Source organism: Cataglyphis hispanica, chromosome 16 (assembly GCF_021464435.1).
Source record: "Cataglyphis hispanica isolate Lineage 1 chromosome 16, ULB_Chis1_1.0, whole genome shotgun sequence".
Classification (NCBI taxonomy): domain Eukaryota; kingdom Metazoa; phylum Arthropoda; class Insecta; order Hymenoptera; family Formicidae; genus Cataglyphis; species Cataglyphis hispanica.
In genome coordinates, this window is record NC_065969.1 from 4,195,901 (window position 1) to 4,220,281 (window position 24,381).

Genomic DNA, 24,381 nt, shown 5'->3' on the forward strand with positions numbered 1-24,381 from the left:
TCGATGAGTACACTGAATAGTCAAAATATGTCAAACGACACTTTTTTATTATTGCAATTTATAAACACACAAGTTAAAAAATCGCATATTTTTGTTATTCTTCATTTATGCGAAAGAAAAATACATACGCACGTATTTATGGGGAAATGATCTTTCATGATCGAGCGTGATACTTGTCATTACATATCACGAGTAGAAAAATAATCTAGGTATAGTGAGAACATAGAGTCGAGAGTTCGTCGTTAATTATTACTGTTTGCACTTGATTGCGAAAGGTAAACGTAAGCTTGCTGACCGCGCATAAGAGAGATGAAACTCTACTGAACGCGGCGAAAATTACGTTAAAAGAGCACGATGCGAATGAAGACAAGGGAGAACAAGGGAGCCTCTGTTCGATCGAATTTCTTCAGTTGGCGAGCGCGTGTTTGTGTATACAGTCAGCGACTTTGTCTCGTTGAATATAATTTCATTAGCATCGCCAATCTACGCGAATAAATTCAGTGTCGATTTTTATTACATTGATGATACTGCAATTATTTAAAGTCCCAGCTTCAATCCTTTGCCTCTGGAAAAAAAAATACACACATTGTATTTAATATTTATTCATGAGCGTGCGCGTTATCGCACCGAGATAGCGCATTTTTGTATTCAACGTAATATTTGTATAGATAAAATGGACCAATGAAAAGTTTCCTCCTCATTTATTTTGTAATCGATTGATTTATATAAAAACAAGTCGAAAGCGGTCAATTTTATTTTCGAGAAAAACATGATTATGATAAAAATCAATGAATTACAAAATAAATTAATTTTTTATTATGACACGCCTTATATCAATATAGTGCAAAGATATACAAAGTAAAATTAAAACCAAAACTCGTTAACTAACTATTCCGTCAATTACTAGACTCTGTTCCGCGATATTTCTATCATAAGAACGTCATGTTCATATCGCGTGGAAGGGATGGGACACGCGCTATAGTATAACATACATGACATGAGAGGATTGCTAGATAGTTTCCACTTGACCCTCATACATGTCACATAATGTGGCATGTCGGTTAATTTTTGTGCTTAACGTGGGATATCGTTCATTTATACATACACCATCAAAACAAAGTTTTTTATCTGTTTATATTGTCTACAACACACATAAAATAAAATTTCTTTATCACAGTCAGAGAAAAAAAATATATTATCTTGATTTGGTTCAACACTATGATTTTTAAAGTTAAAATTAAATAATAATTTATTAAAATTAAAATTACTATGCGCGCGAGAGTAAATGTATATCAATCATGTTAGTCGCAAAAATATTCTTAATGATTGTTTTCCTCGTTATAAGTTTTGCATCGGAAGAGACAAACTATTCGCATCTTTCGCGCATACTTCGACTAAGCAATCATCGATCGTTATCGAGGAAACAGCAAGACGAACCTAAATATTACGCACAATGCAGTTTCGTGAATGCATGGAAAGAACACCTTGGCTACGTGAGTGTATTGGCTTTCTTGGATCCTGCCTGGCAATATAGCTTCAGACAGGCCATCATGTGAGTTGTAAAATTTCATAAATGACAAAAACCTCAATACGATTTTTCACTACGTTAATCGATCAATTTAGGCTGAAGCTATTAAGCTCGCGTTTGCGGAAATCCGGTTTCACGAATATCCGGTTTTTCGTGATAGCACCGCCACCCGATTTGATAGAAGACAAGACTGAAGACGATTATGAGATTGAAGCGTGGCGGAAAATATCAGCGACGTACGAAATGGAAGATGTGAATGCCAATGAAAATTTACTTTTCAAGGATAGCAGATCGGAAATAATTTTTTTTCAAGACGATCCCCAATACCGTACATGGGAGAAGTTTCGTGCGTCGAAGGACCAAGTAGTCATCATTGATCGGTGAATGAGACTCGACAATCAATTATTCCTTTCATCGCGTTTATTAAATATTACATTTTCCTCACGCAATTAGCCTTTTCGCTAATTTCGGAATAAACACAGTAATTCAAGGAATTATATAATCATCTTGACTTTAGATAATCTGTAAACAATTTGAAATATTAATGTATATATATATATATATATATATATATATATATATATATATATATATATATATATAATGCACTACTAAGAAGTCTAAATTAATATTATCAAAATGATTTAAGATGTGGGAAATTAACGTATCAAGTAATGGTGCCGTGGAGTATTTTATATTTTCCTTATGTGAAAGCGGCTATTTTGTCTACGTATCAGGAGGATCCTTGCGGTGGATGCGACGTGAGCGTATTTTCTTAGCACAATATTTATTCGCGTATAACAAGGTATCATTTTGAAATATGATTGTAGCCCACCATGTATCAAGCCCTAGATTACGAAGAATATTTCCCGAGTTTAAGCATCACTGCTAAAGAAACGGATTCACGAGAAACCGATAACGTTAACGTCGATCTAATCTGGACCACCGAACGAGGGTCTTCGGAAAACGGCAGCGTATATCTTGAGGAGTCACTAAGAAAGGAGCACGAAGCTAATATCGTATTTCCTGTTATCTCCGACAAAATAACATATGATAGCGATGACCCTCTGAATTTCTCCAGCATGACGGAATCGTCGGTGATGTCTCAAACTGCTTATCGATACGATAACGGTATGACCGAGTCTTCTCTTAACGAGTATAATCCTAAAGAGACGCAGATACGAAAGGATTCGGAGAATAGTACAACCTCCGGCGAAATAGAAAAGTTACAGCAGGATGTTCCTCCAAGTCGAGATGAATCTATATTGATGAGCGATAATTCTATCAGCGAGGATGCGAGCGATCGTGTCTTATTGTCAAGTGAATCAACAGTTGACGAAATAAAAAACGAGTTCATTTCTATGACAGAAACAACGATTTCAGATACCGCGGGAAACGACGAGATTCGACATAACGATGGAGATGCGGACGATCTGACTGCTGAGTACGAACAAAATGATTCAGTCGGTAATAATAATGTCCCCGATAATATCCAACCATAAGCTGAGGATCGTTACTTAATTGGAACGAATTTATTTATTTCGCAGGTAAAAATATCGAAGCAGAGAAGAGCGCGTTATCGTTACACATAATTATGCGTGCACCACATGTGCATAGAAATGGAAAAAAGACAGGGAAGCATACCCATTTAATATTAAAGATTGGTGATCCGGATTTTCACGGACATCTGGACAATTTTAAAACTATCGGTTTTGAAGTCGCAAGCTCCGAAAAAAACAATTCGGAAATCATCGAAGCGGATCAAGAGAACGCTACTCGAATATATTTATTTGATAAAGACGAAAGCCCGGGCTTATACGGGGAAATAGCGGACTATTGGAGAGAGAGCGAAGATAGCGATGACACTAATAAAAATGAATCGCTTAACAACGATACTTATAATAATTCTACGGTAATGAGATCCTTGCCAAAACTTGTTTTTGTAATACATATATATATATGCAGTAGGATCTGAATAACTTTTGTAATATGGGACTGGAAGAATGAAAAATTACTGAACACTGCAGATTTTTCTAAATTAATTCTCTATAACTTTGCTATTTCTGGTATTTCTTCTGTATTTTTGGAGATAACACAACATTACTATTGATGAAAGTGTATGTAAAAGACTATCAAAGTTATTTGAGGATTTACACTGCATATTTATTTATGTATTTTATGTATAAAACATTTTAGTGCAATATCTTGTTAATGTGTTCATGTTTGACAGTATATTCGTTAATTTAATATTGATTTTAATTATTTAATTTGTAGATAAGCTATAATGAAAAACATCATATCAATATCAGCAACCACGCAATAACTCCTTCAAAGTCATCAGAGATAGACGAAAATTATTCAACAACAAAGATTACAATAAATACTTATATTAATAACTCTACTAATTCACAAAATACTGTTAGATTAGACAAGACTGATTCTTTGATTAGTACAAGTAATAAAATCAATAAGAAAAAAGAGATGCAAAATAATCTAATTAAACATTACAATAAACTTCTATCTTGGATTGATTATCGATTAATTAAATAAATCTTTGCGCTCATTTAAAAATGCCATTTGATTAATGAAAGTTTTACCTTATATTACAAATGAAAAATGTAAATTATTCCAATAAACTGATCAATTTTATTCAGGTTCATTTAAGTCATCAGAGTCAAGACTGCTGCTACTGCTGGTGGTACTGCTACTTGATGTAGTACTGCTTTCAGAATCTGTTTCAGAATCTGTATCACTGCTATTCGTTGAACTTGTATTGCTCAATAACCTGTATTCATACACAGTGATTAAAAAAGTAAAAATTTTGTTTGAGTAATTAATATTATAAAAACTTGCTTCAATCATACATATATATACTCGGATTTAAATAAATATCAAGGTACTCTATTTTTTTTTTTTTTAATATTAGAAGAATGATTATATTATGTTGAGCATTACAGCATTATTAATTATTACGAAATATATAATCAAAGAAATGAGACATTATCTACACATCATAAAGATAAGTTATGTAAATTAAATATTAAATGAATATTGTATAAGATAAATATTACACAAAGAATAAATGTTAGCAATATTAGACACACATATATTAAAGACAGCTGTTAACGATTAAATCAAATATATATGAAAATACTTACAAATGCTTAAAAAATTGTTTGTTAACATGATATATATTCTTTGGCCTTTAAAACAAAATTATAGACTATATAAGATATGAAGACAAAATTCGAAAAATTTTACAAAGCATTAACTTACTTTTCTTTCTCAGAATCATTTAAACACAATTCATCAATTTGTCCAACCATCTCATGAACAGCATTTTCTATAACAAGTCCCTCTTCTTGAACAGAATAAGCTGCCACTTCCAGTTCTACTAAATCCAATCCCATGCTTGCTTTGTTTGGATGAATCTTTATAAGATAATAAAACATTAAATATAAAAGAATTAATAGAAATACTAAATAAGTATATTGTAAATATATATTTTTTTTAAACTTACATTATTTAACATAGAATGAAGTGGTTCTATTAATGATTCAGGAGATGCTTGCAACCAAATTAAAAAATCCTTTATATACAATTGATTTAATATGTATCTTGGTTCATACGAGTTGTTAAAAAGATTATGTATTTCACAAAAGACTTTGATAATATATTTCTTTCCTGCACACACAAAAATATTTAAGGTAGTAAAAACTTATCAAGAGGAACACATCCCAATAACCATATCCTAATTTATACCGACCTAATGTGAGAACTTTTTTAACATCTTCAAAAACTTTCATAGAAAGTTCCCAATTTCTGTAAAGTGGGTAACAAAGTGATCTTCGGAAGCATGCAATAATAACTTCGTCCACAGAAGTAAAATTCTGAAAATATTTAAATTTTAAAAACATTAATTTTTTAGATACTTTTTCACAAAAGAGACATCATCACTAATTAATAAACATACTCGAAACCAACATAAAGTAGAGCTTAGTTTATTAATGGTCCAGCTACTTTCTACAGTATTTTCTCCTAATGTAGTTCGATGGTTGTAACAACTGGCATATAAAATATCAATAAGATTTAAACATAACTTTTTTATATCTTCAGCATCTAATAAATATTCTTTATTTGGAAGATCTTTTAATAGATCAATCTCAGTGTCACTAAATATAACTTTGTCTTTCTGTAACATATCCCATTCTGCTGTATATGCTATATATGATTCGGTACATTCTGGCTCCATAAGATCTGCCATATAATGTTCTTCATTGAAATCTTCTAATTCGCATTTTTCTTGTAAATTTTTTCTTTCTGCTTCAAGAGTTGTATCAGGTGTAGGAAGATCTATTATTTCCTTAATCCATGCTGCCTTAAAATTTTCCCCCCAGAAAAATATATATTATTATAATACATAGTATAATCAATTAATATAATCAATAATATAATATACTCAATTTAATTTAGTATCAATAAAAACATTTTTGGAAAAGATTCATATTTTACATACTTATAATAAAAGAATTAACAATAAATTTTATCACAAGAGATAAAATATACCTCGAAAGCTGTTAAAGCTCCTGATATCTTGTTCGCAAAACCATACTTTGGAGAACTTATAAGAACTGTTACATTTTCTAATGGATTATTTTGAGGTATGAACCAATTATCTTCAGAATCATCATTATTTGTGGTATTATTGTCATTTAAACTGTCATCAATGTTCGCTGAATTTGTAGATGGATTACCTAAAATTACGTGAAAGAGATACATCACAAACTATATATACTATATTATATATATATATATATATATATATATATATATATATATATATATATATATATGTTTACAAGAAAAATGCGAATTGGAAGATTTCAATGAAGAACATTATGTATATATATATAGAAAATACTAAAAAAGTATACTTTTTTATATCAATTATATCAATTTATATACCTTACCAATTACTTCAATATTAGGAATGACAGTACTTTTCTTTTTTGGTGGTGCTAAAAGAGTAGTTATCATATCCAAGTTTTCAAAATATTCTCCCTTATTCACTTTCGAGAAATGTAAAGTAAAATCACCCTTTTCACAATCATAAGAACCAGAAGACGAATTATTTTCCTCTATTTCACCTGGTACCTGTAATCTACAAAAATCATTCAGTACTTTGTATAAAAATCAAGATCATTCGCGATATGGTCAGATTTGTAGGTGATTGTTTTAATTCGTGCAATTACCTCAAGTAATAGGGAGTGGAATAAAATCTGAAATCTGTTCCATCGACGTATACTTCAGTGTCTTTTATATTGGCATATGGAGCGTGGATTGTTATCGTGATTTCTGTGTCAGTTTGCGTAATTTCGAAGCGCGGAGTCAACATTTTGTGATGCTTCTGTCAATGTTACAAAATTCCTTTCATTTAAACAGTATATGCATATATTTTAGTAAACAATGAGCGTATAATTAGATGAATAATGAAGAAACTCTCAACATAACATACACACTGTTCGCAGTTCAGGACACAGTGCAGCGCTAAAAAGATGACAACTTTGGATCGTGATTTAAAAAATTTTCTAAAAAATCATCTAGCTCTTTTTCCCTAGCCATAACAACGCGAGAAAAAGATGACAACTTTAGATTGCGATTTAAAAAATTCCCTAAAAAGCCATCTAACTTTTATCTCTAGCCATAACAGCGCGAAAAGTTAGTTATTAGCAAACCGATTAATAAATCTGATAAAGAAATAAGAAGAGAGAGAAACGGAACGAAACAAAGTAGAGTAACATTTATATGCGAGATTATAATTTATTGTCATAATTTTTTTTTCTTTTTGCAAAATGCCATCTGTTTCATATTTGCACAAGTGGGCTCTAGGGTTAGGAGCAGTAGGCAGTGCAATATTTTATTATTATAATGCAAAGGTTCATACGGATTCCTGGCAAGTGCATAATTCGTGGACGACGAATTACACACCCTTGGTAAAATGGGACCATAATTGGGATAGGTGATTTATTTTCTTGTTAAAATTATTGTGTATATTGTTAGAGAAATAACTCAAAAATAAATTGTTTTGATTTTGTTGATTTGCTGAAAGTTCTATATTTGTATTAAATTTGCAGGAGAGATCCAAAGAGCTTGGTGAAGCCAATGGAAATAAATAGTGAAAATGATGAAAATAAGTATAATGAAAAGTTTGAAGCAAAGAAAGCAAAAGCTGTGCGACATATAATTTTGATTCGACACGGACAATATTTTTTAGATGGAAAAACAGATGCTGAAAGAGTGCTAACTGAACTTGGTATGCTGTACCACAAACTTTTAGTACAATTAATAATGAAAAAGTTTGAATAACACATTAGAGTAGCATAAAGGTGTTTCAATTTAGAAGTGAGTTATTTTGATTCTTGACTGACTAAATTAAATGGCATTATATTTTTGTCAATATTGTTATCATTGAATTTTTCTATTTTTAATACATTATATATTGAAATCTTTCTGTAATTTAAAGCATATAAAATGTTTTTCTTAAATTTTAATGTTGCTTAGTTGATAATTATATATATATATATATATATATATATATATATATATATATATATATATATATATATATATATATATATATATACTTTATACTGACAAAGCTTTATATATTTAGGTAGATCTCTCAGCTTAAGGCAGGAATTCACAATAATGAAAAATATATTTTATACAAATTTTACTATTATATATGTTCTTTAGATGTACTTTTGTTACTAGGATTAATATGCTTTCTATTTATATATTTATATCTTCCATGATGTCATATTAGAAAATGGCTAATAAGATATTTTGCAAAAAGTATGTACTAATTTGCAATGCAGCATGTTTTATTCCATTATCGCATAGCAATAAATCATATTTTACATTTTATTAAAACTAACATTAAATGAGAAAATGTAATACTAGTATTTTCAGTGTTTGCTATTATTTTTCTAAAAATGCTTGCAATTTGTGGCACAAATTATTGTACTGTGACTTTCTATTTAAATCTTTGCTTTATTATGACATAAATTTATATATTAGATTCTATTCTAATTGAAATGAATGCAATTATTGTTTTTTTTGATCACATGACCAATACTAATTAAAAAAGAATTCAATGAGAAAAATATATCATTTATAATATTACATCTGTTTTATTATTAAAGGCAGAAAGCAAGCTGAAGCAACAGGAAAAAGGCTAGCAGAGTTAAATTTACCTTACTCATTGATAGTAAGATCTACAATGACACGTGCTCTAGAAACATCTAAAATTATAGAAAAAAGTCTTATAAATGTGCCTGTTGAGGATGATAGTATGTTAATCGAAGGTGCGCCTATACCTCCGGAACCACCTATTGGTCAATGGAGATCTGAGAAACATGTGAGCAAAATACAATTAATTATTTGAGTTATTGAATATGTTGAGAGATATTAGAATGAAATCTCGCAATGCATATAAAATGCTATATGTTCCAGTTCTTTCAGGATGGACCCAGAATAGAAGCAGCATTTAGAAAGTATTTTCATCGTGCGGATCCCAGTCAGCAGCGTGATTCTTACACTGTTCTTGTATGTCATGCAAATGTTATCAGATATTTCGTTTGTCGGTAAGATTTTCTTCTTTATTCTGGTTTGATAATATTCTTTCTATTGTATATATATCAAAATATTCTTCTCTTTTTTCTTTTAAAGAGCATTGCAGTTTCCACCAGAAGCATGGCTACGAATATGCTTGAAACATGGAAGCATTACTTGGCTTTGCATTCTTCCCAGTGGTAGAGTCACACTCTTTTGTTTAGGTGATACAGGATACATGTTACCACAAAATGTAACATCTAGTTAAAAGTGCATGATATCATATATGGACAAGTCATATACAGATCATATCATGTATAAACATATAATAAATATTAGAATTATTGAAATGCATATGTATATACATATGTATGTTTACATCAAAAGACTGCATTTTACAATAATATAAATTTATATATATCATCACAGAGATAACTCATTCTTTGCATGTGTTATATTAAAAAGCTGTTTTTTAGCTGCGATTATATTGAATTATGATTTTCAGTGCATATTTTATTAATTTATACTAACATAGATGAAAAAACTAATTAAATGTATTTAATGAAAAACCATTTTAACATATTGGGCAAAAAAAAGATTACATAATTTTTTCAATTCAATATGGCTGCAGTGGAAAAAAATAGAAGCCATAATAGTATTGTATGCAATTGTGAATTGTGAATTAACTTTTATTATAAAAATAATATTTTAGGATAATATGTGAAATTGTACAAATGTAAGTGCTGAATTTCATCAGAAATAATATTTCAAAGTATAAAACTAATACAAAAAATAAAGGATATTTAAGAAAATGTTTTCTCCTATATTTGCAATATATTTTCTTTCTTTTAGTGAAATTTAATATATTATCATCAGTGAATAAAGAAATTTGATTGAAAACCCTAGAAAGTTAATCATAATATATCAATTATAAAACTGTTTGAATATTTGAATTGTATTATATATATACATAATTTTAAATACACTTGCAATTTTCTAATGTTACAATTTTCAGCTTTAGTTTTTATTGTACACATTTTGCAATTCGAAATTGCATGATCTTTTTGCATCATTTTTACTGGTACAATAAGAAGAACAATTTATTCATTTATTTACATTCTAATTACAATATAAAAAAGAAATATCTCGTATATTATTATTATTATTATTATTATTATTATTATTATTATTATTATTATTATGACAAATAATTTTAAGTTAATTACAATCTAATTCACAATAGTCAACCTCTTCGCTTTCCGTGCATAATATCTTTGTAATGCTTCTTCGAATAAAGGACCTACTGTTCTTTTTATCCAGATGGAGGATCTATCCTTTTTTTCAACAGGCTTCTTTTCATTCTCGACTTCATTTTCTGAATCAATTTTTTTGCTATCTTGAGGTATATTCAGATCCTTTACATTTAAATCTTTATTCTTAACATCTATGATATTTTCAACTGTATTTATATTATTTTTATCTAATTTTTGTTTCTTTCCTTCTGGTTCATGTATTTCTGATGTATCTTTGCTCCTTGTTGAAATAATATTCTGATTTTGTTTTAACTCTTCTTTGCTCGTTTCAGTTTCAGAATCAGATTCATATGTTTCTATTGCTCTTTGCCTATATTGCCTTGATTTTTTAGATTTTATAACTGCTCTTGGTATTTCATCTGTTGCATTGGCCGTCTTATTCATTATTGTATTTTCATTTTCTTCATTTGTGTCACTTGTTGAATTGTTCTTTTCCTTTTGCTCGGCACCCCTTTCCTTGGTTTTATTTTTATCTTCATTAATTTCACTCTTATAATCAGTAGTTTGCTCATATAAGTGACGATAAAAACCTGACATATCTTGCTGCTTTGTCACATCTCCGATAGCTTCCAATCTACTTATTCTGGCTTCCTCCTCTTCCATTTCTTTAAATTCTTCCAACTTTGCTCTATATGCCGATGTGACAAAGCTCTCTTTGTCTGCGTACATCTCACCTTCTGCTTCACGTTCCTTTTGTACCATTCTCTCTACTCTATGCTCCTGTTCCTTCTTTCTTCGTTCAGCTGTTTTTAGGAGTTTCTGTATATACCTAGGTTTCTTTTCCTTCTGCTTCTTGACATCCGATTGACTTTTGCTCCGTTCCATATTGTCGTACACTTCATCATATTGATAAATTGTTGGGTCCTCATTTAGAGCTCTTTGTATATCAAGTTTTGTTTGCTTTTTTATTCTATTCTTCTCACTTTCTGCTTTAAGAGCTTTCCTGACCCAATCGGTGCCATCCTCCTCATCAGAGGCATTGTCATCTCCAAAAACATTACTGAGCTTCGGTATTGTTTTCTGTTGCTCCTTTTTCCGCAAAAGACCATATCTGTAAATATATATTAAAGAAAAAGAAAATCAATTATTGTACAAAAATTGTTTACTGTGACATAAATTATTTGAGCGATTTTATTTACTTACTGTTTATTACCAGCCATCACACTTGATTGTTTATTAAAATCCTTAAAATATAACAGAAAATCTAACCTTCTCTCTACAGATCTAACCTAATGTATTTGATTTATAACATGTAATCAGACCCTATGTGTTCTCACAGTTTATCTTTTAAAATGATCACACGATTATTTTTTTTAACGTATGTATATACATATCCACGATAAATTCTCGACAAATTTACAATCTCCTCTTAAGAGATATTTCCATTAAGCGATATCGCGGTTATCGCGCGATTTATTGCGCATGGACCAACGGAACGAAAAATATATGTATGTATGTATGTATGTATGTATGTGTGTATATATGTATGTACGTACCTTCGTACTATCGCCATAACGTATAAGTCCAATTTAATGCTTTCTCTTTTCCTCCATTCTGGCTCCTCTCCGTTTCCACTCGATCAACGGTCACTCGATCTGTCGAGGTGTCGCCCACTCATTTTGACGCACGAACGTCAGCACACATACATATATAAGGAAGGATGAATCCTGTGATATGAGTCTTTGACAGCCGACGACAGCTGTTGACTTCTTCCAAGGGAATAGCGACATTAATAAGCGCGCGATTCCACCTATAAAAAAAAAAATGGGAAGCCAACATCGTAGTTTCGTATTATTCGTCGCTGTGTTCATCGCCCTCGTAAACAGCCGTTCGTTGAATAGGTACGACGAAGAAGACGATGACTATGTCACCACGTCGTACACGCATTACGACGAGCTCCAGCGACTGTTCCGCTCCCTGGAAGAAAAGTATCCGCATCTGGCCCGGGTGTTTTCCATCGGCAAATCGGTAGAAGGTCGAGATCTTCTGGTGCTGGAAATTTCGGAGAATGTCGGTCAACGTAGGCTTGGCGAGCCTATGGTCAAATACATCGCCAACATGCACGGTGATGAGGCTGTGGGAAGAGAGTTGCTTATCATTCTCGGCCAATATCTCTTGGATCACTACGGCAAGGACGATCGCATCAGTCGGCTGGTGAATGAAACGGATATTTACCTGATGCCATCCATGAATCCAGATGGTTTTGAAAAATCAGTGGTAGGATTGTAATTTTCAATCTTTCTGCAATTGTAATTTTATTTTCATGCGAGACAAATATATAATGCAAGAGAATTGCTGATCGAAAAATCTTGATCTTCAGGAAGGAAAATGCGAGTCTAAAGAAGATTTTTCGGGTAGGGAAAATGCCAATAGTGTCGACTTAAATCGGGATTTTCCCGATCAGTTTGACAGAAGAATCAGCCAAATCAAAAAGGGCATTTCTATACTAAATGGTCGTCAAAATGAAACAGTGGCTATGATGACTTGGATTTCCAATGAACCTTTTGTCCTCTCGGGAAATCTTCATGGTGGTGCTGTAGTTGCTAGTTATCCATATGATTCTGGGTAAATATATCGTAGAATTATCATGATAATAACTGTATTTTATCAGTAAGATGTAGCTTATATTATTAGGAATTCTCTATCGACTGACAAAAGAAATGTCTTTTCAGTATTCCAAAAACATGCTGCATAGAAAGTAAAAGTCCAGATGACGATTTGTTTAAATATCTTGCCCATGTTTATGCAGACAATCATCCAAAAATGCATAAAGGTGATGCTTGTCCTCCAGAGAGATTTCCAGGTGGTGTTACAAATGGAGCATATTGGTAATTTTATTATGATTTATAATCAATTAATCAATATTAATTCTTATAATAATCTTATTTACTTAATCTTAATGGTTGAATATTATTTTGGAACTTTAAAAAAATATATATATATTTATTTATTCTACTAAATTAATTAAGTCAAATTATGGTTTAAATCTGAATTTTCCACAGGTATGAAGTAATTGGTGGAATGCAAGATTACAATTATGCTCGTTCCAATGCATTTGAGATAACATTTGAACTGAGTTGTTGCAAGTACCCACCTGGTTCAACGATACCATATCAATGGCAATTAAATAAAGAATCTTTGATTAAATATCTGGAACAAGCGCATATCGGAATCAAAGGTTATGTTCATATACATTATTGTATCATATTAAATTAATTAAAAGAAATTTTACATATTTTATATATTTGCTTCTAATTTTTTTCAGGCTTTGTACATGATAGGGATAATGCTAATCCAATTGAAAGAGCAAACATTGTGATAGAAGGAATAAATCATAATGTAACAACTACAATTGATGGCGAGTATTGGCGTTTACTACTCCCAGGAACTTATTCAGTTTACGCTACTGCATGGGGGTATGTAATTACCATTTTAGGATTAGTGTGCGATTTATTATGCTAAACTGGAGAATATTTTTAACAAGTTTAGTCTATATCTTATCTATTTTTTGCTTAGATATAAATCTAGTAAACCAGTAAAAGTGACTGTATTAGAAGGAATACCAACAATTCATAATTTCACATTAAGTCGCACAGAAGTATCTAATGAACAAGGTAACGACATAGATTATCCACAAATATCACTCTTTAGTAATTTTCTTGCACCTTATGAGATGATAATAGATTATAATAACTAGATTTATAAAATAATTTACATTCGAAAATATTTAAATTATTTAATTATGTTTTTGTTTCTGTAATTTGTTTGTCTAGCAATTCTTTTCTTAATTTAAAATATTACAAGTTATTGCTAATTAATAAATAATGCATTAATCATTTATTTGTGCTTTAATAATTGATACATTTTGTTTGTATTATAATATTAAAACTATTAATAATTTTAAAAACTTTCTGTCGCGAAAATTTTTTTTTTTTATAGACATCAAACTTTTTATTATTTCTTTTTATTTTGTTTTACAGACAATTAATGATTCAGTTGTGACATTTGGATGTTACACATCTTTGATTATTTACGACTGCGGAATCACTTTCTCGCGTTTTTTATGAACATGACTTTTTTTTTCCATTTTATTAGATTTAAGTAAAGAAAGACATATATATATATATATATATATATATATATATATATATATATATATATATATATATATATATATAAATAAACACAAGGTATGGAGAAAGGAATCTTAAGAACTACATGTGGAAAAAGAGGAATAAGAATTTTAAATCTATTTTTATCATAGTTTATAAATAAAAAAAGAAAATATTGCAACTATATTCCAGTTTGACAAAGAGCATGTACATTGGTTCTATTATTATTCATGTTTATAATCTCAATATTAATTCTATTTTATTTACATTTATTTGTTCATAGATATGTTTATGAATAAATTTTATATTGTGTTAGCTAATATTTAAGATTTATATAAATAATGCTAATATATGTACATTATAACAGACAAGTAATGCTTCATTTTCAAATTGGAAAATAGTATCTCATAATACCAGTGCAAACATTAACTGATCAGACATATCTTTACATAGAAATAATATGGTTATCTCTATAACTCTATAACATTGTACTATAGATTGCTTGCATTTTGAATCAGACTAAATTCTTTTTGCATTTTCTTCCTTATATTTTTTTTATACTTATGTACTTATGAGCATATGAACAAATTATATTATTTATATTATTTACTCGAACAAAATGTTAATACTAATATATCAATTTATTACACATATAAATATGTGTAGACAAAGCTTTTTCAGATATTTTGAACAATTATTTTCTTTAATACATAATATCTAGTTATTTAGTTTTCTTTAATTTTATTATTTGATAGAGAATTATCTAAAAAAATAGTTTTCGAATGTATGAAAAAGATTATATTTAAAAATAACATCTACATCTATATACAAGACAATATATGTGAAACTTTTTGTCTAGCTTATTTCTTATGAAACCACTGCAAGTACATAAAATGAAAAGAAAAGAGATAAGTGTACTGTATTTTGCATATAACGTATGTAAAATACATAGTACTGCCAATTATTAGTTTATTGTACATGGAAAATTATCTATTAATATATGTAGATCTCTGTGAGAATCCGTCGAAAAACGGATAATATGTTCGTGAGACCTGTATAGCGATATATTTATTCCAATATTTTCCCTACATATATGTATTGTTTAAAGCTAGAAATAAAAAAAATTATTTCTGTCTTGACAATGAGTAACTTTTTCAATGCATATCCTTTTCCTCTAAACCTACGTACAATATTCTTGTATACATTTGATTTATATGTTATTAGTTTTTTTCATTTTCTCTGTACCTTGTGTTTCGTGGCATCATTCATATCTTATTTTTTATATATTACGATATTGATTTGTGTTTATCTTTAATCTTAGATTGATATGATTACATACATCGATCCAAATTATTGCAACGATTATTTTAATGAATTTTTTCCTTCAATTTTGATGGATAACAATCATAATTCGTACAATGCAGGAAAAAATATTGTTGATGAAGTAATGAAACCCATCGACAAGTATGGCTTTTACCACACCGTGAACTTCAAGCATCACAACTACGTTGCGATGGAGAGATTCTTGAAAGAGTTGAATGCGAATTATCCAAATATTACGAGACTCTACAGTATAGGCACCTCCGTGCAGGGCCGCGAGCTTTACGTTATGGAAGTCACCAAAGATCCCGGCAAGCACAGTCCCGAGAAACCTGAAGTGAAATATGTCGGAAATATGCATGGAAACGAAGTGGTGGGCCGAGAAATGCTGTTGCTATTACTGAGGTATCTTTGCGAGAATTACGGCACTGATGAGAGAGTCACGCGGCTAGTAGAAACTGTTAGACTGCATGTGTTACCGAGCATGAATCCTGATGGATACGAGGTCTCCAAGGAGGGCGACATTGATGGGATCAAGGGTAGAACGAATGCGAAGGATGTGGATCTCAATAGAAACTTTCCCGATCGCTATGAAATTAACGATGTAGGTTCTCTTCGCTTTATGAATCGTGTATAATGTCTCCGCTTAACTTTTATCATTTTAACGATTTATATGATCGAAACAGGCCTTATGTAAGTGTATTTTTTTACAGCTCAATCAGCATCAGGAGCCCGAGACTGAGGCGGTGATGCGTTGGATAGCAAGAATTCCATTTGTACTCTCCGCCAATCTTCATGGAGGAGCGTTGGTCGCGAATTATCCTTATGACAACGGTCCGCGGAAATTCGCCGCGAATCTGAGTCCGGATAACGATGTCTTCAAGATGTTAGCGTTGACGTATTCCAACGCTCATCCTCGAATGCATCTCGGGGAACCATGTCCAATGTTGACGAAAGGCTTTCAGACACTTCTTGACGAAAATTTCCCCGATGGAATAACGAACGGTGCTGCTTGGTATCCCGTACCTGGTGGCATGCAGGATTACAATTATTTGAACAGCAATGATTTTGAGATCACCTTGGAAATGGGATGCACAAAGTACCCAAATGCCAGCGATTTGCCAAATTACTGGCTGGAGAACAGGGAACCACTTCTACGTTTCATCGAGATGGTATGGCCATTTCGATATTGATGAAATGTCGAGTCAAATTCTTTGATGTAATAATTTTCTTAATCTTTTATACACATTTACATACATAGAAGATCTACCATTTAAATCGATCCGCACGAATATCTTTGAAACTATTGAGATGATATGTAAAAATATTTCAGATAAAAGTTTACTTAAAAAAAAAAAAAAAAACGATATAACTTAATATCGATAGGTTTTCTGCAAATGAAGGTGTAAATGTTATATATATAATTTTTGTACAGTCTCGCAAAGGCATACACGGTATGGTAAGTTCGTCCATCGGCACTCCTATACCTCACGCGAGAATCTCGGTGGAAGGTATAAAACATGATATCTATACCACCGAAGGGGGTGATTATTGGCGATTGCTAGTACCAGGACGATATAATGTAACTGTCAACGCGGTAGGATACGAAAGCCTTACGCAGAACGTCACCGTACCCCCATATAATGAAAAAATCGGAGGAGAGGCGACTTTGGACTTTACGTTAATGCGCGATGATTCTTTACACTGGTATAATTATATTTATTTAAAATATTTATATAATACATTTTTTGAGATTTAACTTGATGATATGAAAGATTGATGTATCTTCAATAAGGTGGAAAACTCGACTCGTGTATAACTTCATGAATGAATCTCTCGAACAACTTTTTTAAAGATGTTTCTTCCTCGGATTGGGATCTTATTCGAGGAAATCATTCAAGCAAACTTCGGAAGATAAAAAATGCTGCATGTTTCTTTAAGTTGTTATATATACATTTCTTTTATCTTTATCTTATCTTTTATAAAAGAAAGAGAAGAAATGTATCCCCAGAAAATCGAAAGAAATATCAAGAAAGTTTTAAAAGAATCGATGTTTCTATAGAGATATATCTCTTACAGGTCATCCGCATATGACTTTGGTTTAAGGGCAAACTTGCAGGACGGTTACTTGAAAAATTCTGACTTGAGTGCCAGATTCAGTCAATTAGAAAATCATCAACCTGATATTGCGGAATTTATAGCCGGTGATTCATTGATTAGCATGGCCATTCATTCGTTGAAGATAACACATAATGTGAGTTTGAGATTTCGAGTGATATAAATTACTTATTCTCTCAATTGCGCCTAATTTAAGATTTCACACTTTTCAGATGGGATCACCTGACGAGAATAAGTTCCATATCGCGTTGATGGGAGGATTGTTTGCCTCTCAGCCGGCAGGTCGGGAGATCCTATTACGTTTGGCAACACATATTCTCATGGGAAATAAAATTGGAAATCCACCGATTCAGAGGATATTAGATAATGCTTTACTGCACTTTATTCCGGGTATCGATCCGGCATTCGATAACATAGAAGAGAATAAGGATTGCAATCCCGTGGTTAGAAACGAAGTGGGAAATAAGTTGTTATCGGAGAATAATACTAAGCAAACGGATATAATTACGAATGCGTTTGAGAGAATGTTACAAACTGAAGATTACGATGTCGTCGTGATATTGGGAGGCGGGGCATCGCAAATCAGGTAACATAATGTATAACGTAATTGTGCATAAATATATATATTATTGAAAAAATATATAATTCTTTTTAATCAATTTTTCAAGTTATTCCAACGACGACCTAAATACATTTAAAATGCTCGCTGAGAATTACGAGCACTCAAGGCACAAAGAAAGATGCAGTTATTCCAACAATAATACACAACGCTTAACGAATTTGATACAGCGTGTATATAATATACCTGTGGTAAGTGCAATTAATACAAAAATATTTATATACTTATCTTATTACCAAATGTTTAAATATGTCGTTTCTTTGCGTATGTAGATGAGCATAAGTTTGTCGTGTTGTAACTATCCGCCCGCAGACTCGATCCCTATCATCTGGCGTGAGAATCTAGGACCACTTATGGAGCTTGTACAGAATCTTGCGAGTGGAATTCGCGCGACGGTGATGAACGAACGCGGCGCGCCACTTCGTGAGGCCAGTGTTAAACTAGGAAAGAGAAATTACAGCGTGTCACATAACATGGCTTATTTCAAAATGATATTGGTACCTGACGAATATACGTTAACTGTTTCCTGCGAGGGATACGAAACGCGAATATTAAAGGTTTCCGTGCGACAGCAAAGTGTAACGGATATCAATATCAGGATGATACAGAAAAATGGGACGCAGCTCGATACAGCAAATCATAATCAAGTATCTGAGAAGTTGAGCTTCGTAAATCGAGTCTTGAGCGACTTGAATGTCAAATATCCGCGACAAACGAGTTTGCACACTGTTGGCAGGACCGTGAAGGGTAGCAAGATAATGTGTCTCGAGATCGGTTCCGAGAACGACCGGATAGGACGATCGTCCGTCATATTCTCGGCCGGTGTACTACGAGCGGATCCGGTCACGTCTGGGGTACTTTTGCATCTTGCTTCGTATCTCTTGGATAATTATAAAAAGAACGCTACGATCGCACGTTACATCGACAACTTTTCTATATACATAGCTCCGGATTTCTCGCCTGATTCTAACGCGAGTCTCACCTGTGCATCACCGCCATCGAATGGTTCGCGACAGTTTCCGATTCATGATAAACTTGGCAATGAAGCAGCTATGATCGCGAATTGGTTCAGAAACATTAACGCTGTGTTAGCCGTGAATTTAAATAGCGGATCGCGGCACATAGAGATTCCGTTCGGTCGCGAGTATGGAACGATGGATGAACAAAGATACGAAAACGCCGACGAAGATCTATTGCGACATTTAGCATCATTGTACGCTGATGCGAGAACAGATAAGTTGTCTGGAAATTCGAAATGCGAGCGAGATTCGAATATCGGCGACAATAGCGTGATACACGCAGGAATGGGAATCGGCAGAAATCATTCTCTGATGGATTACATTTATTTCAATACAAATACTTTGATGATGGACGTGTACGTTACCTGCTGCACTACCGATCATTCAAGTGCCGTGTGGGAGGAGAATAAAATCAGTTTATTGGCTTGCATACAAGAGCTGAGCAAAAGTGTAAGAGGATATATCACCAATGAAAACGATGAGCCGATTGTGGATGTCGTTTTGTCTTACGACAGATCGCCCCATGTGATTAAAAATGGCAAGTCAGGCTTCTATTCCATTCTATTGCCACCTGGAAATCACAATGTAACAGCTACTGCGCCTGGATATCACGAAGAAACCAAACTCGTCTCTATGCACTCGTTCGAAACGAGGAAATACTCGAAATTGATGTTCAAACTTATGCGTGACGACAATATTGTAGGAATACCAAGATTAGTATTCATTATGATAACAGGTAAACATCAAAGTTATAAGATTATTTAATGAGCGAAAACAATTAAGGATGTGTAATGAAGAAGATCTTGTTATATGATTTATTCTCAATGTAAATTTTTAACATAATGCAATAATTCTATTGCAGGTATGATATGCTTCGGCATTGTACTGTGTAGCATATATATCTGCACGAGGTGCCAATCTTCGGAAGATTCGGAGAAAAGCAGAAAAGGATATGCATTCAGTTTACTAAAGGACGGCGGTAGCTTTTTCGATGATGACGAGAAGGAAATTATATTATTTCGAAGACCAATGGACGATAGTAATTATTTTTATTGCACATATTACGATTCAAAATAATCTTATAAATTTCAATATGTACAAAAAATGTTAATTTTTATTTATCATAATGTAGAGAATTTTTCGAATGATAATGAAATTACAAGACCGTATTTCGACAATGACGATAATAGCTCCGAGGATGGCAGCGATTTAGAATTTATTCGGCCCGAGCTGGAATGGAACGATAAAATACCAAGACAAACGTGATAACAAATTTTTTCGTACAATATACAGTTTTTTACATTGTATAAATATAGCAGCTTTAAAATAAGAATTATCTAAATACGAATTATAAATATAGCGAAATAGAAATAATTGTTTAATTAAAACAAGAACTAGGGTCCAAGTATGAAATATGTACTTATATATGTATATTTTAGATCTGTGCTACATTTGGAACAACATATGAGAAAACATTATTATTAATATATAAATGTTTCGATCATGTTTTAATTTGGTTATATTTTTATATATAAATATATAAAAATTCGAAAAATAGAATAGTTTTATAAAAGAACATAACAAATTGTATAAGAGTATGTAAATATCAGAAAATTTTATACTGGAACTTTAAATAAGATTAGAAAAGTGCAGAAAGAAAAAGAACTTTCTAGATTGTTAACTTGTAATTTTTAAGAATAGATATACAATGAGAGAATAATACATCATATGTGTCAATATTATGGGTTATATATAGAAGATAAAAAATTTATTTAATAATGCATAAACATAATATATAATAATGCAAAATGATTTCATATTTTGTATCAAATGAAAATTTTTCAACGCATTTTATTGTACATAAAATTAAATTAAAATATTTAACAATTATATATAAACTTCATCTCTAAAATCAACTATGCAGGCATAAAAATATAATACTGCTTCTTGATTTCCAAAATAAAAATAAGATAAAATCAAATTTTTCTATTTAGGACTTTACTTTGTCAATCGACTAATAAAACCCAAAAAAAAAGAAAGGACTTCCCCAATGAAATGTATCTATCGGATCTCGGATGTATATCGATATACGAGAATTGAATATAAAAAATTTCTAGAATCTCTCAAAGATTCCAATTAGTACATACGACAAATATTTCATCGAAGAGAAAAGATGGAGAAAGAACACCCTTATAATACGTATTGTCCAATGTACCGATTGACTATTAAATAAAGAATTACTCGGATGTCTATCAGGTTCTAAGGCCATGTTCCGAAATTCTGCTAGTTTTAAAAATCTATAAGACATGTTACGTATAAACTATAGATCTCCAGTACTGACAGTGAATTTTAGAATACGGCCGTAATTTTATCTTTTGTGTGGGTGAAGGAAAAATCACAATGGCTGCCACCAAGTTATGAGCTTGGTTGTAAGAATTCTGTAATGTAAACGGGGAGAAAACAATTCGCGAATGTTTAGTAAAACGAATTCGTTGATTTGTTTTCTGTAGAAATGGCAGGTTTAGAGGGCTATGAGAGTGTATATCGAGGTCGGTCCGTTAGATCGTGGGAGATGAATGCGCCCTATCCACAAAAGTATCACGGTCGAGAGGTTATCCGTCCTCTAGATATACCTGTTATGCATCCTCTGGCAGAAGACAATCCGCCGATTGTCGACGATGGTGAGTTTTCTTTTTTTTAATCATTGGTTTTTTTAGAATATGTTGATTGATAAGATCTTGTTTGATTTTGTAAATAAACGCGCGCGCGATCGTTATTTTTATTACTTATAGTTCTTTTTTATTATCAAGCGGCGATTTTTCAATCATTTATTTCGAAAAAAGATAATGATTGAATATATTTTTATGAAAATTTAAATAGAACAGGTTAAATCAAGCATTTATCAAATTTACAATTACATTTTGTATTTGATAAACTTATTTTCCAGACACTACTGTGAGCAAGTATGTGGGATTAGGTTGTGGATTGGCGAGCTTAATTACAGGAAATCTGTTAATACATCCTTTTGTGGTATTGCGAAGACAGTGTCAGGTTAATCCAGGCGCAACAAAATATCATTTAATGCCCATAACTTTAGTTCCAGTAATAGTACGTTTACATCAGACTCAAGGTATAAATACACTGTGGAAAGGAATTGGTTCGGTATTACTTGTGAGAGGCATGACATTGGCAATCGAGGATTTGATTTCAAAGATCACACCGTGGCCAAAGTAAGGTGATCATTGAATAATAATGCTTTATATTTTGTGGTATTTATGAAAAGATTTATATAAAAAAAATTTCTTAAAACTTGATATTTAATTACAGGAAGATTACTTGTAACAGCTCTTTTAAAGCATTTGGTCAACATATCCTTCTCAAATGGTAACTGTAAGAATGTATATTGATGTAAATTAATATTATAATAATTTACACATTTATTAATGTATATAATCTTAAATTTTATAGTGTCTCCATAGCTATAGTGACTCCTTTTTATTCTGCATCTCTTGTGGAGACAGTCCAGTCCGAGATTGCTTCTGAATGTCCTGGAATCCTGGATGTTTTTCGTGATGGTGCAATTCGGCTACTGGATGTATGTAATAAGGGTAGACTTATTCCTATTTATGCCCTTGTACCACCTACTATAGTTTACGAAGTATCAAAATATCTTTTTACTCTAATTGTGAGAGGAGTATCTAGTCGAGTTATGCATGTCAGGCATAAACATTCGCAGGAGGCAAGAGTATGTATCTAATTGATTTTTTTTTAAACATTACGTTTTTGAGTAATCTGCAGAACCATTATTTTATTTCAGGGCGCATACAGTAAAGATTTATTATCTGAAAGTGTTGTCCAAGATATAGAATTGCAATCTATCCTTATATCAACGTGTGCTGCAGATGTCGTGTTTTATCCTCTTGAAACTGTTATTCATCGATTACATCTTCAAGGTACACGCACCATTATTGATAACTTAGACACTGGAAGAAGCGTTACACCATTATTAACCGGATATAGCAGTGCGGCTGATTGTTATCGTACAATAATCTCGACCGAAGGACCACTTGGTTTGTATAAAGGATTCGGTGCTCTTATTATGCAATTCGCAGTACATTTCATTGTATTGCGTACGACGAAATGGCTTTTGACAGAATTAGGCACGATGCTGATGCCGAAACCTAAGTCAATAAAGCCACAGAAATCTCCATATTATAATGAAATATGAAAAAAAGTATCATTTGTAACAAACTATTGTAAAATATATATACGGAATTATTTATTAATTTCTAACAAAGATAATTTCTATCACAGTCTTTAATGATTCTGATGAATTAAGATTTTGCAATTGTTTTCATAATATTTTTTCATTTTGTTACTGGTAACGAAATATTTGAAAGTATAAATTGTGTGCATTGTTTTCTATCTCTGTATTGTGCGTTTTACAAGCGCGATACAAATTAAATAGGAGATTAAATAAATCTATATATATATAAATTTTTTTAATATTATAAGTAAAATTGGAATATGGACAATACTTGTAAATAGTCATTTTCATATGACATAGTCATTATTTTCACCAAAATCAATTTCTATATACCATGAAATGTGTAATTATGTGATGTAATTTTATTAGAATATTATGTTGATATATAAATATTATAAACCATTTATAAGGTAAATAAAATATGTTACAATTACATCTTACAGATTTATTACAAATACAGAGTTATTCTAA

General features: G+C 31.6%; 6 protein-coding genes across 11 annotated transcripts; 4 read left to right on the forward strand and 2 right to left on the reverse strand.

The window, feature by feature from the left end:
• Nucleotides 1-26: 26 nt before the first annotated feature.
• On the reverse strand, nt 27-7,141 carry LOC126855519 (protein SHQ1 homolog). Of its 2 annotated transcripts, XM_050603259.1 has the most exons (11): nt 7,044-7,141; nt 6,781-6,935; nt 6,499-6,689; nt 6,095-6,282; nt 5,502-5,906; nt 5,295-5,418; nt 5,049-5,212; nt 4,805-4,959; nt 4,687-4,731; nt 4,126-4,313; nt 27-565 (listed from the first exon to the last, which is right to left on the reverse strand). In XM_050603259.1, exons 2-10 carry the CDS (start codon nt 6,921-6,923, stop codon nt 4,175-4,177), a joined length of 1,554 nt encoding a protein of 517 aa, XP_050459216.1. In that variant the 5' UTR covers nt 6,924-6,935; nt 7,044-7,141; the 3' UTR covers nt 27-565; nt 4,126-4,174. The 2 variants fall into 2 exon arrangements, with proteins under 2 accessions (XP_050459216.1, XP_050459217.1); XM_050603260.1 differs by lacking the exon at nt 4,687-4,731 and having other exon boundaries at nt 6,781-7,077.
• On the forward strand, nt 590-4,132 carry LOC126855513 (uncharacterized). The gene is made up of 6 exons (XM_050603242.1): nt 590-1,552; nt 1,624-1,908; nt 2,178-2,289; nt 2,359-2,995; nt 3,076-3,440; nt 3,803-4,132. The coding sequence occupies exons 1-6, from the start codon at nt 1,299-1,301 to the stop codon at nt 4,076-4,078; spliced, it is 1,929 nt and encodes a 642-aa protein (XP_050459199.1). The 5' UTR covers nt 590-1,298; the 3' UTR covers nt 4,079-4,132.
• Nucleotides 7,142-7,230: 89 nt separating the features above from the next.
• Nucleotides 7,231-9,568, forward strand: LOC126855528 (serine/threonine-protein phosphatase Pgam5, mitochondrial). Of its 2 annotated transcripts, none has more exons than XM_050603277.1 (5): nt 7,231-7,547; nt 7,663-7,841; nt 8,734-8,948; nt 9,053-9,174; nt 9,260-9,568. In XM_050603277.1, exons 1-5 carry the CDS (start codon nt 7,381-7,383, stop codon nt 9,408-9,410), a joined length of 834 nt encoding a protein of 277 aa, XP_050459234.1. In that variant the 5' UTR covers nt 7,231-7,380; the 3' UTR covers nt 9,411-9,568. The 2 variants fall into 2 exon arrangements, with proteins under 2 accessions (XP_050459234.1, XP_050459233.1); XM_050603276.1 differs by having other exon boundaries at nt 7,234-7,547; nt 9,044-9,174.
• Nucleotides 9,569-10,289: 721 nt separating this feature from the next.
• LOC126855549 (nuclear speckle splicing regulatory protein 1) lies at nt 10,290-12,099 on the reverse strand. Of its 2 annotated transcripts, XM_050603321.1 has the most exons (3): nt 11,952-12,040; nt 11,599-11,639; nt 10,290-11,506 (listed from the first exon to the last, which is right to left on the reverse strand). In XM_050603321.1, the coding sequence occupies exons 2-3, from the start codon at nt 11,613-11,615 to the stop codon at nt 10,372-10,374; spliced, it is 1,152 nt and encodes a 383-aa protein (XP_050459278.1). In that variant the 5' UTR covers nt 11,616-11,639; nt 11,952-12,040; the 3' UTR covers nt 10,290-10,371. The 2 variants fall into 2 exon arrangements, with proteins under 2 accessions (XP_050459278.1, XP_050459279.1); XM_050603322.1 differs by lacking the exon at nt 11,599-11,639 and having other exon boundaries at nt 11,952-12,099.
• Nucleotides 12,020-21,363, forward strand: LOC126855539 (carboxypeptidase D). Of its 3 annotated transcripts, XM_050603299.1 has the most exons (15): nt 12,207-12,672; nt 12,776-13,020; nt 13,128-13,283; nt 13,458-13,633; nt 13,721-13,871; nt 13,972-14,069; nt 15,992-16,491; nt 16,601-17,059; nt 17,323-17,594; nt 17,967-18,141; nt 18,218-18,591; nt 18,674-18,815; nt 18,897-20,379; nt 20,506-20,682; nt 20,776-21,363. In XM_050603299.1, exons 1-15 carry the CDS (start codon nt 12,220-12,222, stop codon nt 20,907-20,909), a joined length of 4,995 nt encoding a protein of 1,664 aa, XP_050459256.1. In that variant the 5' UTR covers nt 12,207-12,219; the 3' UTR covers nt 20,910-21,363. The 3 variants fall into 3 exon arrangements, with proteins under 3 accessions (XP_050459257.1, XP_050459258.1, XP_050459256.1); XM_050603300.1 differs by lacking the exons at nt 17,967-18,141; nt 18,218-18,591; nt 18,674-18,815; ... (1 more) ...; nt 20,506-20,682; nt 20,776-21,363 and adding an exon at nt 17,683-17,850 and having other exon boundaries at nt 12,020-12,672; XM_050603301.1 differs by lacking the exons at nt 15,992-16,491; nt 16,601-17,059; nt 17,323-17,594; ... (4 more) ...; nt 20,506-20,682; nt 20,776-21,363 and adding an exon at nt 14,436-14,581 and having other exon boundaries at nt 12,046-12,672.
• Nucleotides 21,364-21,503: 140 nt separating this feature from the next.
• LOC126855548 (mitochondrial outer membrane protein SLC25A46-like) lies at nt 21,504-24,321 on the forward strand. The gene is made up of 5 exons (XM_050603320.1): nt 21,504-22,324; nt 22,591-22,873; nt 22,971-23,027; nt 23,112-23,388; nt 23,461-24,321. Exons 1-5 carry the CDS (start codon nt 22,156-22,158, stop codon nt 23,869-23,871), a joined length of 1,197 nt encoding a protein of 398 aa, XP_050459277.1. The 5' UTR covers nt 21,504-22,155; the 3' UTR covers nt 23,872-24,321.
• Nucleotides 24,322-24,381: the final 60 nt, after the last annotated feature.

Coding starts and splice junctions, on each gene's coding strand:
- LOC126855519 (XM_050603259.1), bottom strand. CDS start 6,923: ATGTTGACTCCGCGCTTCGAAATTACGCAAACTGACACAGAAATCACG. Junction 5,907..6,094: donor GAGCTTTAACAGCTTTCGAG/GTATATTTTATC, acceptor GAAAATTTTAAG/GCAGCATGGATTAAGGAAAT. Junction 4,960..5,048: donor TTCATTCTATGTTAAATAAT/GTAAGTTTAAAA, acceptor TATCTTATAAAG/ATTCATCCAAACAAAGCAAG.
- LOC126855548 (XM_050603320.1), top strand. CDS start 22,156: ATGGCAGGTTTAGAGGGCTATGAGAGTGTATATCGAGGTCGGTCCGTT. Junction 22,325..22,590: donor TCCGCCGATTGTCGACGATG/GTGAGTTTTCTT, acceptor CTTATTTTCCAG/ACACTACTGTGAGCAAGTAT. Junction 23,028..23,111: donor CAACATATCCTTCTCAAATG/GTAACTGTAAGA, acceptor TAAATTTTATAG/TGTCTCCATAGCTATAGTGA.
- LOC126855539 (XM_050603299.1), top strand. CDS start 12,220: ATGGGAAGCCAACATCGTAGTTTCGTATTATTCGTCGCTGTGTTCATC. Junction 13,021..13,127: donor AGTTATCCATATGATTCTGG/GTAAATATATCG, acceptor ATGTCTTTTCAG/TATTCCAAAAACATGCTGCA. Junction 18,816..18,896: donor GTGTATATAATATACCTGTG/GTAAGTGCAATT, acceptor TTGCGTATGTAG/ATGAGCATAAGTTTGTCGTG.
- LOC126855528 (XM_050603276.1), top strand. CDS start 7,381: ATGCCATCTGTTTCATATTTGCACAAGTGGGCTCTAGGGTTAGGAGCA. Junction 7,842..8,733: donor AAGAGTGCTAACTGAACTTG/GTATGCTGTACC, acceptor TTATTATTAAAG/GCAGAAAGCAAGCTGAAGCA. Junction 9,175..9,259: donor ATCAGATATTTCGTTTGTCG/GTAAGATTTTCT, acceptor TTTCTTTTAAAG/AGCATTGCAGTTTCCACCAG.
- LOC126855513 (XM_050603242.1), top strand. CDS start 1,299: ATGTTAGTCGCAAAAATATTCTTAATGATTGTTTTCCTCGTTATAAGT. Junction 1,553..1,623: donor AGCTTCAGACAGGCCATCAT/GTGAGTTGTAAA, acceptor CGATCAATTTAG/GCTGAAGCTATTAAGCTCGC. Junction 3,441..3,802: donor ATACTTATAATAATTCTACG/GTAATGAGATCC, acceptor TTTAATTTGTAG/ATAAGCTATAATGAAAAACA.